Raw genomic sequence first — 18,789 nt, forward strand, 5'->3', positions numbered from 1 at the left:
CTTTCACTGGCACAAGGCAACAAGATCCGGCAAGGGAGTGCATGGGAGGAGGTCAGATAAAGGCAGGGAGCAGGTGGAAGCCAATTAAGCTAATTGGGCCAGGCACCAATCATTGGTGCACTGGCCCTTTAAGTCTCAGAGAGCTGGCGCGCGCGCGCCCTAGAGAGCGGAGCCGCGCGCGCCAGCACATGACAGCAGGGGACCGGGACGGGTAAGTGACCTGGGATGCGATTCGCGAGCGGGCGCGTCCCGCTGTGCGAATCGCATCCCCAACGGCCAAGACAGTGCAGCGCTCCCGGTCAGCGGGACTGACCGGGGCGCTGCAGGGAGAAAGACGCCGTGAGCGCTCCGGGGAGGAGCGGGGACCCGGAGCGCTAGGCGTAACACTCTCCTTTTAAAATCCATAACTCTTTTATTTTTTCACCTACAGACCCATATGAGGGCTAATTTTATGTGCGAACAATTGTACTTTGTCATGAGACTTTCCTTTTACCATAAAATGTATGGCACAACTAGAGATGAGTGAATTTTTAAAAAATTTGATTCGGACGATTTACCGAATTTTCAGAAAAATATTGGTTCGGTCTGAATTTATTTATGGCTCAATAGGGGTGTAGAACACATTGCCTTGTCCTGAAACGCATAGGGAGTGTGCTGTGTTAGTGAAATAATACTGTTATTCAGTTTGACATGCAGATTACAGGCATCGCTATTATAATCACTGCCACAGAGCATGTGGCAGATTTTTTTATGTCATTTTTATATAATTTAGTTTGAATTTGTAAAAATTTTTTGATTACCCATTCTGGTGAGCATCGAGCTGGAGGTCCTCCACCAGGTGAGATACCATCTGTTCCAATTCCTTCCTCTCAGTGCTCCCCTGACTGTGAAAGTGCCAAAGTTTCATTTAATAAGTTATGGTTCATTGTTATTGCTCCAAGCTGTTTAATTTGATTCTAGTGATAATTCCACAGGTAATACGAAGTCAACGACCATAGGGCCTCAGTCTTGAAAGGATTACATCGATTTTTTATTTTATTTAGGGTTATCCACCATAAGGTGATTTTAGTACATACCTAGCAGACAGTAATGGACATGCTTAGAAAGGATCTGCACTTGTCTTGGGGCTAAATGGCTATGTTGTGAGATTACCATAATACTGTAGCTATCTTTTTTTGAACTGGTATTTCCTGCTTGAGTTTTCATTTTTTGACTACAAATCCCATAATTCCATTTTCCTCCCTCCCCTCCCACACATCAGCCACCCCACCCATTGAAATATAAATAAGCTGCATCCATTAAAAAAGACCTATGGTTTTCAATCAGGGTGCCTACAGCTGTTGCATTAGTTGCAGATTGATCTCTCTCCCACCAAGCGATCGCTCCACCCATTGAAGCAGACAGGCTCCCTGTCATCAGCTGACTAGTGAGGTCAGGTCTCGGCCACATTGCAACCTGGGAAAAATCTGAGACAACAGTCATTTTGTATGCTGTTAAAAATATTGGGGTGAAAATCACATAAGAATTGTGAGAAAACCGTTACACACAGGTACAGACACAATATTATGAACTACACTAATTTTACAGCCCCTGTAGCATAGTCAAATAAAAAAACATCCTGGAATACCCCTTTAAGATTTATATTAGATGCCCAAGTTTAATGTCCAGGCGTTTACTTTGAACAAATACTGTATGACCACAAAACCTAATCTAACAAAGAGTCACATGGTGGCACAAAGACAGAGACTAGAGGTAGCAGCAGCATGAGGAGACCATAGGGCATCACAATCCCTAATATTAACTCCTTCAGGAAGAAGGGCATACCTGTATGCCCCTCGCCCGGTCCCGGTGTTTAAAACGGGGTCACACCGTGCCCCTCGCCCGGTCCCAGCTGCTAACGATAGCCGCGTCTAAAAATTTAAGTAAACGCGATTTCCCGATCAGCTAGGACGCGAGCGGAGACCCCCCTTACCTTGCTCCGTCGCGTCCGATCGGCGTTTGATTGCTTCAAGCCTGAGCTACAGGCTTGAGCAATCAAGCCCCTATCTCCCTGATCCATGCAAAGCTATGGCTTTGCAGGGATCAGGATAAAAGATCAGTGTGTGCATATAACACTGCAAAAAAAAGTGGAAAAAAAAGTTAGCAAAGGTCATTTAACCCCTTCCCTAATAAAAGTTTGAACCACCCCCTTTTCCCATAAAAAAAAACAGTGTAAATAAAAATAAAAATAAACATATGTGGTATCGCCACGTGCGGAAATGTCCAAACTATAAAAGTATATTGTTAATTAAACCACACGGTCAATGGCGTATGCGCAAAAAAAATCCAAAGTCCAAAATAGAATCTTTTTGGTCACTTTTTATATAATGAAAAAAACGATCAAAAAGTCCGATCAGTACAAACATTTTTTACGTATACATTTTCCTGCATGTAGTTATGATTTTTTTAGTAGGACAATATCCAACCTATATAAATAGGGTATAATTTTAACCATATGGACCTATAGAATAAAGATAAGGTGTTATTGTTACCGAAAAATGCACTGCATAGAAACGGAAGCCCCCAAAAGTTACAAAATGACATTTTTTCTTAAATTTTGTAGCACAATGAATTTTTTTTCCATTTCGCCGTGGGTTTTTTGGTAAAACGACTAATGTCACGGCAAATTAGAATTAGTGGCGCAAAAAATAAGCCATCAAATGGAATTTTATGTGCAAAATTTAAAGCGTTATGATTTTTAGAAGGTGATGAGGAAAAAATGAAAATGCAAAAACTGAAATACCCTGCGTCCTTAAGGGGTTAAAAGATTAATTTTCAAATTTAAATTGAAGATTTATGGTAGCATTAGCTTTTTTTTTTAAGGTAATGTCCCAGTAGCATAAGGAGACCATATAGTGGCTGAATGACACAGCCAGGAGGTGACGGAGCATGACGAGACCATATAGTGGCAGAAAGAGGAGACCATATAGTGGCTGAATGACAGCCTGGAGGTGGGGGGACCATGAGGAGACCATATAGTGGCTAAATGGCACAGCCTGGAGTTGTTGGCAGCATAAGGAGACCATATAGTGGCTGAATGGCATAGCCTGGAGTTGGTGGCAGCATGAGGAGAACATATAGTGGCTGAATGACACAGCGTGGTGGTGGCGGCAGCATGAGGAGAACATAAAGTGGCTGAATGGCACAGAGTGGAGTTGGCGGCAGCATGAGGAGACCACATAGTGGTTGAATGACACAGCTTGGAGGTGGCGGCAGCATGAGGAGAACATATGGTGGCTGAACGAGGCAGCCTGGAGGTGGCAACAGCATCATCAGAAGTTCTGAAAGTGACCCAGTGTCTTGCTAACTAGTTTTAAACTCCTCAAAACGCTCACTGTTATACAAAACAGGCACACTTCTAAGCATAAGACATATTTTATTTACCTATTTGCTAAAATCTAAACATAATGAAATATAAACAATGAATCATAGAAGTAAGAATCAATACATTTACCGGCTATTGTATCATCACTCCGTGATCGGGGGACTCATCATCGATCGTAGGAGGTACCCGTCTATGTCTGCCTCACACAACGCGTCCGCTGTGGCTGGAAATCCCATTGATTCGGGGAGTTACCAGAGTTTTTGTCCCTGATTTACCACGCCTTGCGCAGTCCCGTATATGCTCAATAATTGGTTCACGTACCCACTGCGCATTCACGTGGTGATCATGTGTGCTACTAGTTAGGGTTAAGTCCTGTTTGTGCACGCTTACGGTTATGCGCTTTTTTACACAACATGATATATAAGTGTGACATATCACGCATGCCCAGTAGTTGTTTACCAGAAGGGGTGGCGTGTGAACAGTACTGTTAAACCAATCACCATCCATCCTCATCATGTGCAGATAAGATATGGAACTCGTTGCTCTGAACTTAAGTAACCCTTATTTTTATACAATTTCATAGAGAACAAGAGCCATTACTATTCTTTATACAATTCATCATGATTCTAGCTATGCTAAATCAGACACTCACACAGACTTGTCAGAATCGTATCACACCCAGTGACATAGTGGTGTGGTGGGTGGCAATACCAGTACCCAGTGACGAAGGTGAGTGAAAAAAGGTCTGATGCGGAGGAATGCTTGTAACTGGGGAGCAGCGCCTAAAATCTGTTTTGCACTATCCATATTTCTGAAGTGTTGGTGTAGCACCATGATCAATCTACTCTGATGTATCAGGCATTGGTGGGTGGAAATCCTGGCTGATCCATGCCTGATTCATCTTCATAGAGGTCAGTCTCTCCACATTTTTCATGGACAGACGAGTTCTCCTTGGGGTGACTATAGCCCCTGCTACACTAAACACTAGCTATGATGGCACACTACTGGCCGGGCAGGACAGCTTTCCAGGGCAAACTCTGCTAGTTGCGGCCACAAATCAAGTTTGGCTGCCCAGAAGTCCAGCGGATCTTCAAGGTTTGTTGGCATGGGCATGTCAAGGTATGCCACCACCTGCTGGTTAAGGTCTTGCTCCAAGTCTACCTGCTGCTGATGAGTTGCTTCACTATGCTGGTGAAGAAAGGTACTCATCAGCGACTGTAAACTCAGTCTGCTGCTGAAGGAGCTGGTACTGCTCCTGCCACCCAACCTTCCCCAGCAGCCATGGCAGTGGAAGGTGAGCACAGAGGGCCCCCGAATGAGACCTGCAAGAGGATGGACGATGGCACCGATGGGCATCGGCCAACTGACTACGTAGGATTTCTCTGTAGTAGGCCATTTTGTCCTCCCTCTCAGTGGGTGTAAAAAAGGCCCCCATTTTTTGCTGGAAGCAAGGGTCCAACAAGGTGGAGAGCCAGAATTCATCCCGCTGGAGAATGGTGACAATTTGGCGGTCACTATGCAAGCAAGTGAGCATGCATCGTGCCATTTGTGCAAGTGACTCGGAGGGACTCCCTGCCTCCATCTCCACTGCATACTGCCACAGTGTGTCTGGGTCTTGCCTCCCTCATAACCTTCTAGCTCCTCTGGCTGCTCCTATCTTGTCAGATGACTAGAAAAAACACCCATTTCACGAAACCTAGACTGTGCTCCACTGTGCCCCTCCCCCTCCTCCTCCTCTTCCAGTTCAGCCCCCACAGGGCTTATGTGGCCGTGAGATGTAGGCGCCACGTCTCCAGTGCCCTGACCAGCCATCATTTCCAACACGTGTTGTAGGAAACAAAGCAGTGGAATGACGTTGTAAATCCTGGTGACTGACTAATAATGTGGCTTTCTCAAAGTGCCTGAGCAAACGGCAGGTGTCACGTATGAACTGCCACTGGTTGACATTGAAGTTACACAGGGGAGTACCCGTATCCGCTTGGATTATCAAGAAATTGGTGATGGCTTTTCTCTGTTCGTATAGTCGGTCCAACATATGGAGGGTGGAATTCCAACTTGTGGCAACATCGCAAATCAGATTAGGGGTATACCGTTCTGACGCTGCAGCTCAAGGAGGGTATGCTTTGGGGTGTAAAAGTGGCTGAAGTGCATGTAAAATATCCTTCCCTTTGTTAGGATATCTTGCAAATGGAGGGAACACTTCAGGAACCACTTGACAACCAGATTGAACACGTGTGCCATACAGGGAGCATGGCTCAGCCCTCCTTGTCGCAGTGCAGACAAGATGTTCTTCCCGTAGTCAGTCACCATGGTTTCCATTTCCAGTTTTCGTGGAGTAAGACATGCTCCCATTTCTTTATGAATGACTTTTAGCAGTTCCTTTCCTGTGTGACTACAAACCAAGTGAAGAACAGGCAAACCATGTGAAGAACAGCGTAACACCGCCATGCCCTGCACACATGGTATGCTGAAGGAGCACTGAGACTTGTTCTTGCAGAGGAGGCTGATGACACAGTGGAGGATGAGGATGCGGAATCGCACACTGTCACAGGACCAATGGCCTGAGAGCGTGGAGGAGGAAGCGGCGTGACCTGTCCAAGTTGGTGTTGTGGTTGTGCAAGAACCACATTCACCCAGTGGGCCGTAAATGACATGTATGGTTCCTGACCCTAGTTACAGCTCCACATGTCGGCGCTGCCATGCACTTTTGTTCACTACGACAGGCTCAAGGACTGGCTCACCTTCTCTTCACAAAATTGTACAGGGCTGGTATTGCCTTCTTTGCAAAGAAATTATGGCTTGAGACTATTCACCTCGGCTCTGCACAAGCCATCAGTTCTCTGAAAAGTGCAGAGTCAACCACTTGAAAAGGAAGGGATGAAAGCAGCACCAGCAACTTGGACAAGAGCACATTCAGCTTCTGCGCCGTTGGATGAGTGGGCACATATTGTTGTGTCTTGGACATGGCTTCGCCAATGGATTGCTGTCGGATGACTGACTAAAAGTAGGAGGAACAGGAGCATCTGGAGCGACAAAAGGATGGTATGACACACAGCTCCCTTTGGCTGTGGTGGTGGAGCCTTGGCTGGCTGAAGCAGGGAGCAGCGTGCCACTGGGTGATGCAGCTGGCTGGACCAACACATAGGAGCCACGGTTCTCCTATGCCGCTATATGCTGATGCAGCATATGTTGATGCAGGGCCGTGGTGCCAACATTGCGACCCTGGCCACGCTTCACCTTCTGCCGACACATCCTGCATGTGGCTATGTTAACCTCCTCCGGATGCTTGATGAAAAACTGCCGAGTAGCTGATTTTCCCACCAACAGTCCGCACTAATTGACTGCTACTACTGTTGTCTCTAGGAACCCCTGTTCCACTACCTCCCTTTGGCTCCAGACGTTCCACTTCTGCCACCATGCCGACTGCCAACCACTCTACCACCTTGATGACTCAGCTGCTGCCTCACTTATGAGGGGAGAAAAATGCAATACAGTACGCTTAAAAAAGTATTTGAGTACAACACCAGCCGGTCAGTACTTTTGCCTGGACTTTCACAGTATCTAGGCCCCTGAGAGTTTAACAGGAACAAAATAGTACACCACTTAGGTGTAGGTATGTCATTTGCAATTATGAGGGCAGAAAATGCTCTAAAGTACACTTAAAAAGTATTTGAGTACAACACCAGCTAATGAGTACTTTTGCCTGGCCTTTCACAGTATCTAGGCCCTTGACAGTTTAACAGGCACAAACTAGTACACCACTTAGATGTAGGTATGTGGTATGCACATATAAGGGCAGAAAAATGCGCTAGAGTACACTTAAAAAAGTATTTGTGCACAACACCAGCAGTAGACACCAGTGCTGCAGCGCACAGTCGCCATGTACTACTCCCAAAATTGCACTCTCTCTCAATCTCACTCTTTTCCCTATCAGTGCTTCTAGGCAGGATTTGTGCTTGAGCTGAATCACTGCTGCTCTCTGTAATAGAATGCTGTAGACAGTGACTGGGACTTAAATCGCTGCTGGAAAAAGCTTTTCTGTGTAACACACAGGGCTGTCTGTCCCTATCTGTCTCTCTGCAGTGAAAGGATGAAGTGACTGGCCACAGCATGGCTGCCGATTCTATAGAGCTGTGACATCACAGGGGTAACTGGCTGCTAATAGGCTGCTTCTTGTATGTGATTTAGGATCATCCTGCCTACCCTTGTTCCCGCCTTCCCAGGATTCCTTGCCCCAGGTCCTCACATGTGGATCCGCTATTTTAGCAGTTTTTATGCCCAGGAGCCGGGACTGCACTAAATGGAGTTTAATGCAATGATTTGCGCTATAGAATTGCGGCGATATTCGCATTAGTTGTGCATCAAATTTTTCCTGAAATTCAAAACAAATTCTCATTCGCCAGATTCGATTTGCTCATCTTTAGGCACAACAAAAAAAATATTATTCCCCGGCGGAAATTTATAAGAAAACTGCAATTTAGCAAATTTTTTGGATGTTTGGTTTTTACGCAGTGCACTTTATGGACAAAATTATACATTATCTTTATTCTGTAGGTCAATGTGATTAAAAAAATACCCAATCTATATAGTTTTTCTGTTATTGTACTATTTTTAAAAAAGGTAACTTTTTTTTAAACAAAATTGGTGTGCATAAAATTGTCATTTTTTGACCCTTATAACTTTTTTTTTCCGTATACCGAGATGTATCACAGCAATTTTTTTGCACCATGACCTGTAGTTTGTATCGGTACCATTTTTGTTTTAATTAGACTTTTTGATCGCTTTTTAATTACGTTTTTTTTTTCAAATATATGATATTTTTAAAAATCTGTATTTTTGGTGTTTGGTATTTTTTTTAGTTTACGTCGTTTACCATGCAGGATCATAAATATAATATTTTAATACTTTGGACATTTACGCACGCAGTGATACCAAATATGTTTACTTTTTTTATTTTTATACTAGATGAGTACCCGGCGTTGCCCGGTTTTTCCTTCCTAATCCTTGTTGTGGAGGAAAGTCAACAGAGGAAGCTTTTGACTTCATATCCCGTACTCATACCCCGACCTCCTTTCCCGTCCTCCTATCCCGTTCTCCTATCCCGACCTCCTATCCCATCCTCTCCTCCTATCCCTTCCTCCTATACCGACCTCCTATCCCGTCCTCTCCTCCTATCCCTTCCTCCTATGCCGACCTCCTATATCGACCTCTTATCCCGACCTCTTATCCCGACCTCCTATCCCGTCCTCCTTTCCTGACCTCCTATCTTGACCTCCTATCTCGACCTCCTATCCCGACCATCCTGTCCTCCTATCTCGACCTCCTATTTCGACTTCCAATCCCGACCTCCCATCCCGTCCTCATATCCTGACCTCCCATCCCTTCCTCCTATCTCGACCTCCTATCTCGACCTCCTATCCCGTCCTAGTATCTCGACCTATCTTGACCTCCCATCTCGACCTCCTATCCCGACCTCCTATCCTGACCTCCCTCCTATCCCGACCTCCTATACTGTCCTCCTATCCCATACTCCTATCTCGACCTCCTATCCCAAACTCCTATCCCTTCCTCCTATCCCATCCTCCTATCCCATACTCCTATCCCATCCTCCTATCCCGACCTCCTATCCCGACCTCCTATCTCGACCTCCTATTTCGACCTCCTATCCCAACCTCCTATCCCGACCTCCTTTCCCGACCTCCCATCCCTTCCTCATATCCTGACCTCCCATCCCAACCTCCTATCTCGACCTACTATCTCGACCATCCTGTCCACCTATCCGGTCCTCCTATCTGGTTCTCCTATCCGGTCCTCCTATCTCGACCTCCTATCTCGACCTCCTATCCTGACCTCCTATTCCGTCCTCCTATCCCGTCCTCCTATCCCGTCCTCCTATCCCGACCATCCTGTCCTCCTATCTCGACCTCCTATCCCGACCTCCTATCTCGACCTCCTATCCCGACCTCCTATCCCGTCCTCATATCCTGACCTGTAATATGTGTACCAGGTATTGATATATCTCCAGCCGTACGGAAGTTATGTGGGAACATACATTTCCCATTGATTTGCATGGGGCTTTAAACAAAAACCCCGACTCTCACAAATGGGGGTAGTTAAGCGTTAAATTAACTATCCTATATTTTAAGTGGACATTTAAGTAACGTGACCAAGTATTATCGATATATCTCCAGCCGTTTGGAAGTTATGCAGTAACATATATTTCCCATAGACTTGTAGGGTACTTTAAACAAAAACCCTGACCCTGGCAAATGGGGGTCAGTAAGGGTTAAATTACCTATCCTATATTTGTTGTTGACATATAAGTAACATGTGTGCCAAGTTTCATGTTAATATCTTTAGCGGTTTGGACATGATTGTGGAACATAAAAACACAAACACACATACACACACACATTGAGTTTTATATATATACTACCTTAATACCCGGAGTTGCCCGATTTTTCCTTCCTAATGCTTGTTGGGGAGGAACATAAACAAAGGAGGAAGCTTTTGACTTCGTATCCCGTCCTCATATATTGTTGTCATATCCCAACCTCATATCCCGTCCTCATATCCCGACCTCCTATCCTGACCTCCTGTCCCGCCATCATATCTCGACCTCATATCCCATCCTCATATCCCGTCCTCCTATCCCGACCTCCTATCCCGACCTCCTATCCCGTCCTCATATCCCGACCGCCTATCTTGACCTCCTATCTCGACCTCCTATCACAACATCCTATCATGACCTCCTATCCTGACCTCCTATCCTGTCCTCCTATCTCGACCTCCTATCCCATCTTCCTATCCAGTCCATCTATGCCAACCTCCTATCTCGACCTCCTATCCCGTCCTCCTATCTCGACCTCCTAACCCGACCTCCTATCCCGTCCTCCTATCTCGACCTCCTATCCTGTCCTCCTATCTCGACCTCCTATCCTGACCTCCTATCCTGTCCTCCTATCTTGACCTCCTATCCTGACCTCCTATCTTGACCTCCTATCTTGACCTCCTATCCCGACCTCCTATCCCGTCCTTCTATCTCGACCTCCTATCCCGTCCTCCTATCTCAACCTCCTATCTTGACCTCCTATCCCATCCTCCTATCTCAACCTCCTATCCTGACCTCCTATCCCGTCCTCCTATCTTGACCTCCTATCCCGTCCTCCTATCTCGACCTCCTATCTTGACCTCCTATCCCGTCCTCCTATCTCGACCTCATATCCTGACCTCCTATCCCGACCTCCTATCCCGTCCTCCTATCCAGTCCATCTATCCCGACCTTCTATCTCGACCTCCTATCTCATCCTCCTATCTCCACCTCCTATCCTGACCTCCTATCCCATTTTCCTATCCCGACCTCCTATCCCGACCTCCTTTCCCATCCTCCTTTCCTGACCTCATAACCCGACCTCCTATCACGTCATCATATCCCGTTCTCCTATCTCGACCTCCTATCTCAACCTCTTATCTTGACCTCCTATTCCGACCTCCCATCCCGACCTCCCATCCCGTCCTCCCATCCCGTCCTCATATTTCGACCTGTAATATGTATACCAGGTATTGAAATATCTCTAGCTGTACGGAAGTTATGTGAGAACATACATTTCCCATTGATTTGCATGGGACTTTAAACAAAAACCCCAACCCTCACAAATGGTGGTAGTTAAGGGTTAAATTAGCTATCCTATATTTTAAGTGGACATATAAGTAGCATGTGACCAAGTATTATCGAAATATCTCCAGCCGTTTGGAAGTTATGCAGTAACATATATTTCCCAGTGACTTGTATGGGACTTTAAACAAAAACCCCGCCCCTGGCAAATAGGGGTGAGTAAGGGTTAAATGACCTATCCTATGTTTGTTGTTGACATATAAGTAGCATGTGTGCCAAGTTTCATGTTAATATCTTTAGCCATTTGGACGTGATGCTGGAGCATACACACACACACACACACACACATACATACATACATACATACACACACACATTGGGGGAGATTTATCAAAACCTGTCCAGGGAAAACGTTGCTGAGTTGCCCATAGCAACCAATCAGATTGCTTCTCTCATTTTTCAGAGGCCTTTTCAAAAACGAAAGAAGCGATCTGATTGGTTGCTATGGGCAACTCAGGAACTTTTTTCTGGACAGGTTTTGATAAAACGGCCCCATTGAGTTTTATATATATATATAGATTTTTTGTAAAATGGGAGTTGATTTTTTATTAGAGCAAGGGGTTTTATATAATTGGCATAGCATTACACAGTAAGATCGGCAATCCACTGATATAGTATGGCTAAGCCAGGCAACATTATTTATTTGGCAATCGGGCAGCAGGAAGCAGGTAGGGGGACCCTCCTCTACCATTTTGGCTCATGCAACACCCGTGATCATGTTGTGGAGGTTTTGTGAGTTCGACTGAGCTGGTGGCATCTTCCACTTTCACTTGAGACGCCGTGGTCGGCATTCATCATGGTGGGATCGCTTGATTTATGGATAGGAGCCGACACTCACTGCTCTCAAGCTTTAAAGCCGCTTAACAGCTTAAGGACGCAGGGTTTTTCCGTTTTTGCATTTTCGTGTTTTCCTACTTACCTTTTAAAAATCATAACCCTTTCAATTCCATATTATGGCTTATTTTTTGCGTCACCAATTCTACTTTGCAGTGACATTAGTCATTTTACCCAAAAATCCACGGCAAAACAAAAAAAAAATCATTGTGCGACAAAATTGAAGAAAAAACACCATTTTGTCATTTTGGGGGCTTCCGATTCTACGCAGTGCATATTTCGGTAAAAATGACACCTTATCGTTGTTCTGTAGGTCCATACGGTTAAAATGATACCCTACTTAGGCTGGGTTCACACTACGTTTTTTCCCATACGGGAGCGCATACGGCAGGGGGGAGCTAAAACCTCGCGCTCCCGTATGCCTTCGTATGCGCTCCCGTATGTCATTCATTTCAATGAGCCGACCGGAGTGAAACGTTCGGTCCAGTCGGCTAATTTTTACGCCGTATGCGCTTTTACAACCGGACCTCAAACCGTGGTTGACCACAGTTTTAGGTCCGGTTGTAAAAGCGCATACGGCGCAAAAATGAGCCGACCGGACTGAACGTTTCACTCCGGTCGGCTCATTGAAGTGAATGACATACGGGAGCGCATACGAAGGCATACGGGAGCGCGAGGTTTTAGCTCCCTCCTGCCGTGTGCGCTCCCGTATGGGAGAAAACGTAGTGTGAACCCACCCTTATACAGGTTTAATTTATTCGTACTTCTGGAAAAATCATAACTACATGCAGGAAAATTTACATGTTTAAAAATGTCCTCTTCTGACCCCTATAACTGTTTTATTTATCCACGTACAGGGCGGTATGAGGGCAAATTTTTTGCGCCATGATCTGAAGTTTTGATTGGTTCCATTTTTGTTTTGATCTGACTTTTTGATCACTTTTTATTCACTTTTTAATGGTATAAAAAGTGACCAAAAATAAGCTTTTTTGGACTTTGGAATTTTTTTTACGTGTACGCCATTGTGCGGTTTAATTAATTATATATTTTTATCTTTTATATTTTTATAGTTCGGACATTTACACATGCGGCGATACCACATATGTTTATTTTTATTTACACTGTTTTATTTTTTTAATGGGAAAAGGGGGGTGATTCAAACTTTTATTAGGGAAGGGGTTAAATGATCTTTATAAAAAAAAATTTCCGCTTTTTTTGCAATGTTATAGCTCCCGTAGGGACCTATAACACTGCACACACTGATATTTTTCACAGATCACTGGCGTGTATTAACACGCCTGTGATCAGTGTTATCGGCGCTTGACTGCTCCTGCCTGGATCTCAGGCACAGAGCAGTCATTCGCCGATCGGACATCGAGGAGGCAGGTAATGGCCCTCCCGGTGTCCTGTAAGCTGTTTGGGATGCCGCGATTTCACCGCAGCGGTCCCGAACAGCCCAACTGAGCAGCCGGGATACTTTCACTTTCGCTTCAGATGCGGCGGTCAGCTTTGATCGCCGCGTCTGAAGGGTTAATACAGGGCATCCCCGTGATCAGTGATGTCCTGTATTGGCCGCGGGTCCCGGCCGTTGATGGTCACTGGGACCGACCCGATATGACGCGGGGTCGCCGCGTGACCCCGCGGCATATCGCGTGAGCCGGTGGAGGACGTAAACATACGTCCTTCGTCGTTAAGGAGTTAAGTGTTCAAGGCATACAGGTACCTGCTGTCCCCACCATGCTGCAGCTCAGTTTCAGGCTCTTGGTAATCTAGGAAAAGATATGATGAAATATTTACAAAAATGTGAGAGGTGTACTTATCTATGTGGGATACTGAATATAATTAGAATGACATTATACACACACACACACACACACACACACACACACACACACACACATATATATATATTATATATATATATATATATATGCAATACAATAAAGCTGAATTTTACTTACATCTCTTATTAGTCTTCAGATAGAAAGATAGAAATGAAGACAGATTATCTGATCGCTGAGAGATCAGATTGCCACTGTTGTCCATGAAAGTCTATAGATAGGGAGGAAACAGAGTGGTTAGCTGCTGGAGGGAGACAGAGGCAGACGCACACACACAGAGGTTGCTGCTTCTAGTATGTGTTCTCTCAGTGCTAGTATGTGTTCTCTCAGTACTCACTCAGAGAAAGTGAGCAGGGTACTGTCTTCTGTCTGCAGTGAGTAGGAGACACCATAGCAGCTGGAGTCCACCCACTCTGAAGCTGAGTATAGACATAACTGACAGATATGAAGCCTTCAGAGTGGAAGACTGCTGATAAATGCAGTAATATATGGCTAGAAGTATTATTATTCCTCAGCGCAGAAAGATGGGCAGATGGAGATTTGTTTGCCTGCTTACTTATACTAAAGATTTAGGTAAACGTTAACAGAAAATTTATGAGGATATTAAGTATATGCAAATGTTATATTTTTGTGGCGTGCTACTTAAGATGACAGTATTGATCTACCTATGCAGCTATCTCAGCAACAACTTACTTTATAAGATATTGGCTTGGCTGCTTTGAACTAAAGGATAGCAAAATAGAGTTTTTCAGTTAACAGTAGTTTTATGTTTTGTCTTTTACTACTGCTGTACTGTGTATAGAAATAGTCTATATTATTAACAAAGTTGTCCTCTTGTTTTACAAGGTGACATTCCATTTTCAGACCTTAAAATGTGATAATGATAGAACAGTGCTCGATGACAGCAAGAAAGTGGGAGTTCCAATGGAAATTGTTATTGGTAACATGTTTAAGCTGGAGGTATGGGAGATGCTGCTCGCCTCAATGAGGATTAGTGAAGTGGCTGAATTCTGGTGTGACGTCACAGTGAGTATATTAAACCCAAGTTCTAGAATTATTTGTGTATTAGAAATCAAATGCAATGCAAGGAATACATTGAATTCATATTTTTTGGCTTATTCTTTAGCACAAATATTTATATAAATGTGCGTGTTTTTGAGTTTACTTATTTTTAACTTATTTACTTTTATTTTATGTTTATATTTTTTATAAAATCTTACACACGTTGTTAAACAACTTGTCAGACCCTGTATAATGTCTGCTGTAGTAGATTGATTTGTGCGTTATTAATAATGAGTGCAGACTAGCGTAGGATACTAAAGAGTCTAAAATAAATTGAGGTAAAGGAATAATGGACATTCTTATAGAGGAGTCATACACCGTAGAATCCAGTTGTATATTTTTAGTTGACTGCTGATGATTAGTCTGGATCTTTACAAATAGGCTGGTGTACTCTTTCTGTATATACCAGAATAATGCTTGTCAATTTTATACTAGGATTTGTAGATTTTCCACTGCTAGTGAGAATAAGATTGAAGATCCAAGTTCTAAAAAAAAAAAAAAAACGAATATGCCAAAAGTTTGTCTCGGGAACCTGGTAAATGAAATTGCTCATTTAAGTTTGCTACTGAACAAAATTATGTAGTGTGCTGGCACATAGAGGGGTTCAAAATGGTTAACCATCCCCTAATAGGTTATATGGGCAAATGTTGTCTTAATTGGAGAACCACCTCATAAGGAAACACCATGGTACATTCGTAGGGATTACTGTGTCTATTTTGGATAAAATGTCCATGTTATTTTGTATCATTTATTATTACGTGGTTACACCAGCCATAGCATTAAATCCTCTGACAAGGAAGTGAATAGCATTGATTATCTCATGATAATGGCATATGTCAAGAAGTGGGATATATTAGACAGCAAGTAAACAGATACGTTCACATTGTAGTTGATCTGTTGGAATGGGAAAAATGGGTAACTTTGATAAAGGCCAAACTGTGATATCTAAATGACTAGGTCAGAGCATCTTCAGCTTCAACAAATTAAATAGGGTTAAATAAGCTTTCCCACATATCCTGATGTGCTCCTGCCCATCTACGATAATGAAGAAAATTAGTTTTAACCTCCCTGGCGGTATGATTCTTTCTGGAAATTTGTACCAAAAGCGGTACAATTTTTTTGCACTGAATCTCACATCTCCCCCCCGCCCATTTCACATCTCCCCCATCACATTCCCCCTCCCTTGTCACATTCCCCCTCTCCCTTGTCACATCCCCCCGTCACATTCTCCCCCCTCCTTGTCACATTCTTCCCCCCTTGTCACATTCCCCCCCTTGTCACATCCCCCCCCTGTCACATTCCCCCCTTGTCACATTCCCCCCCCTTGTCACATTCTCCCCCTTCCTGTTACATTCCCCTCCCCCTGTCAAATCCCCCCTTTGTCACATCCCCCCCTCTTCATGTCACATCCCCCCCCCTTTTCACATTCCCCCCGTCACATTCCCCCCCCCCCCCTTCATGTCACATTCCCCCCCTTGTCACATCCCCCCCTCTGTCACATTCCCCCCTCTGTCACATTCCCCCTTTGTCACATTCTCCCCCCCCCCTCTTCTCACCTTGTTCTGCAGCAGAATACCCTAGGTTTGCCGGGCAGATTTCAAACCTAGTGTATTTGCTGCAGAACAAGTCCTTTCCCCTTCAGCCAATCACAGGCTTTACACCACTGCGGCCTGTGATTGGCTGAAAAGTGAAAGGTCCTGTAAGATGAATAGAGCAGGGACCAGAGCGCACGGAGGGGAACGACATCTTCAGGGACCGGGACTAGGTGAGCAAAAGGTTTTTTTATTTTACTACTTTTTCCTTTTACATTTAGCTCAGTGTTTTTCTGACAGGGTACCTCCAGCTGTTGTGAAACTACTACTCCTAGCATGCCCGGACAGCCTTTGGCTGTTCGGGCATGCTGAGAGTTGTAGTTTTGCAACAGCTGGAGGCCCCCTGGTAGGGAAACACTGACTTTTAGTATTTTTCTTTACCTGCTCTGGCCGGCCCCCGCAACGGGAGCCGACCAGAGCAGATAATCGCAAGTTTTCCCGGGTGCCGCATCGCTATATCGCATTGCTTTTGCGATATATATCGTGCAGCCTGGGCGGGAACTCTGTAATTCTACCCCGAGCGTGACTCGGGGTTACCGATCCTGGCATGGAAAATGAACCCCGAGTCACGCTCGGGAATACCGCTCAGGAGGTTAAAAGTCTACTGCGCCATATGGTAATGAGGTACAAGTAGTCATCAGGACCTGCAGCATCCTGAAGTAGTCAAGCATTCCGGATTGTAATCAACTACTCATATGTGATTGACAGCCCGGGCATGGCCAACATCACCACTGCACTGAAATTTTGCACAGGCCCAGAAGTAGCGATATTCCTGGGCGCGAAGCAGCTTCTGGGCTTGTGTGAGATATCAGTGGGGAGATAGAGGTGATGTTGGCTGCAGCCTATATCATGACTACTTCAGGATGCTGCATGCCCCAAAGACTACGTGAACATCATTATAATACAGTGCTGGAGGCTTTTAACCCCTTAAGGACTCATTGTTTTTCCGTTTTTGCACTTTAGTTTTTTCCTCCTTACCTTTTAAAAATCATAACCCTCTCAATTTTCCACCTAAAAATCCATATTATGGCTTATTTTTTGCATCACCAATTCTAATTTCCAGTGACATTAGTCATTTTACCCAAAAATTCACGGCGAAACGGAAAAATAAATCATTGTGCGACAAAATCGAAGAAAAAAACTCATTTTGTAACTTTTGGGGGCTTCCGTTTCTACGCAGTTCATATTTCGGTAAAAATTACACCTTGTCATTATTCTGTAGGTCCATACGGTTAAAATGATACCCTACTTATATAGGTTGGATACTTTCGTACTTCTGGAAAAAATCATAACTACATGCAGGAAAATTTATACGTTTAAAAATGTAATTTTCTGACCCCTATAACTTTTTTATTTTTCCACGTACAGAGTGGTATGAGGGCTCATTTTTTGCGCCGTGATCTGAAGTTTTGATTGGTTCCATTTTTGTTTTGATCAAACTTTTTGATCACTTTTTATTCATTTTTTAATGGTATAAAAAGTGACCAAAATACGCTTTTTTTTTACTTTGGAATTTTTTTGCGCGTACGCCATTGACCGTGCGGTTTAATTAATGATATATTTTTATAGTTCGGACATTTACGTATGCAGCGATACCACATATGTTTATTTTTATTTTATTTACACTGTTTTATTTTTTTTATGGGAAAAGGGGGGTGATTCAAACTTTTATTAGGGAAGGGGTTAAATTACCTTTATTAACACTTTTTTTTTGCAGTGTTATAGGACCCATAGGGACCTATAACACTGCACACACTGATCTCCTATGCTGATCATCACTGGCGTGTATTAACACGCCTGTGATCAGTGTTATTGGCGCTTGACTGCTCCTGCCTGGATCTCAGGCACGGAGCAGTCAATCGTCGATCGGACACCGAGGAGGCAGGTAAGGGCCATCCCGGTGTCCTGCAAGCTGTTCGGGACACCGCGATTTCACCGCGGTGGTCCCGAACAGCCCGACTGAGTAGCCGGGATACTTTCACTTTCGCTTTAGAAGCGGCGGTCAGCTTTGACCGCCGCTTCTAAAGGGTTAATACCACACATTACCGCGATCAGCGATGTGTGGTATTAGCCGCGGGTCCCGGCCGTTGATGAGCGCCGGGACCGACGCGATGTGATGCGGGGTCGCAGCGCGACTCCGGTTCATATTGCGGGAGCCGGCGCAGGACGTAAATATACGTCCTGCGTCGTTAATGGGTTAAAGAAACATTTTCTTAATTATCACTGATGGGCACCTTATTTTACCCTTTATAACATGTTGCCTCCAGTTTTATAGGGTAAAATGTGGTAATCGTTACCATTATGGAATGTTTCCGATATACAGTGTTTAGTACCTACCAAATATGGTTCAAAGAAAGACAACTGGTAAACTAGTTTCAGGACCATGGTTGCCAAAAGGTCATTAATGCATGTGGTAAGCAG

The 18,789-nt window shown here is 44.4% G+C and overlaps 1 protein-coding gene across 5 annotated transcripts in view; it reads left to right on the plus strand.

Moving 5' to 3' along the window:
* The window catches only part of AIPL1 (aryl hydrocarbon receptor interacting protein like 1), a 158,131-nt gene that overhangs the window by 53,495 nt on the left and 85,847 nt on the right, over positions 1-18,789 (plus strand). For 3 of the 5 annotated variants that reach the window (XM_056558423.1, XM_056558426.1, XM_056558425.1), the window contains exon 3: positions 14,561-14,740. In XM_056558423.1, coding sequence (XP_056414398.1) covers positions 14,561-14,740 — 180 coding nt within the window. Of the gene's footprint in view, positions 1-11,579; positions 11,708-14,241; positions 14,288-14,560; positions 14,741-18,789 lie in introns of those variants that run through there. The other 2 variants (XM_056558427.1, XM_056558428.1) reach the window with 2 other exon arrangements.

The sequence above is a fragment of the Hyla sarda genome, chromosome 2, assembly GCF_029499605.1.
Source record: "Hyla sarda isolate aHylSar1 chromosome 2, aHylSar1.hap1, whole genome shotgun sequence".
NCBI classification, from domain to species: Eukaryota; Metazoa; Chordata; class Amphibia; order Anura; family Hylidae; genus Hyla; species Hyla sarda.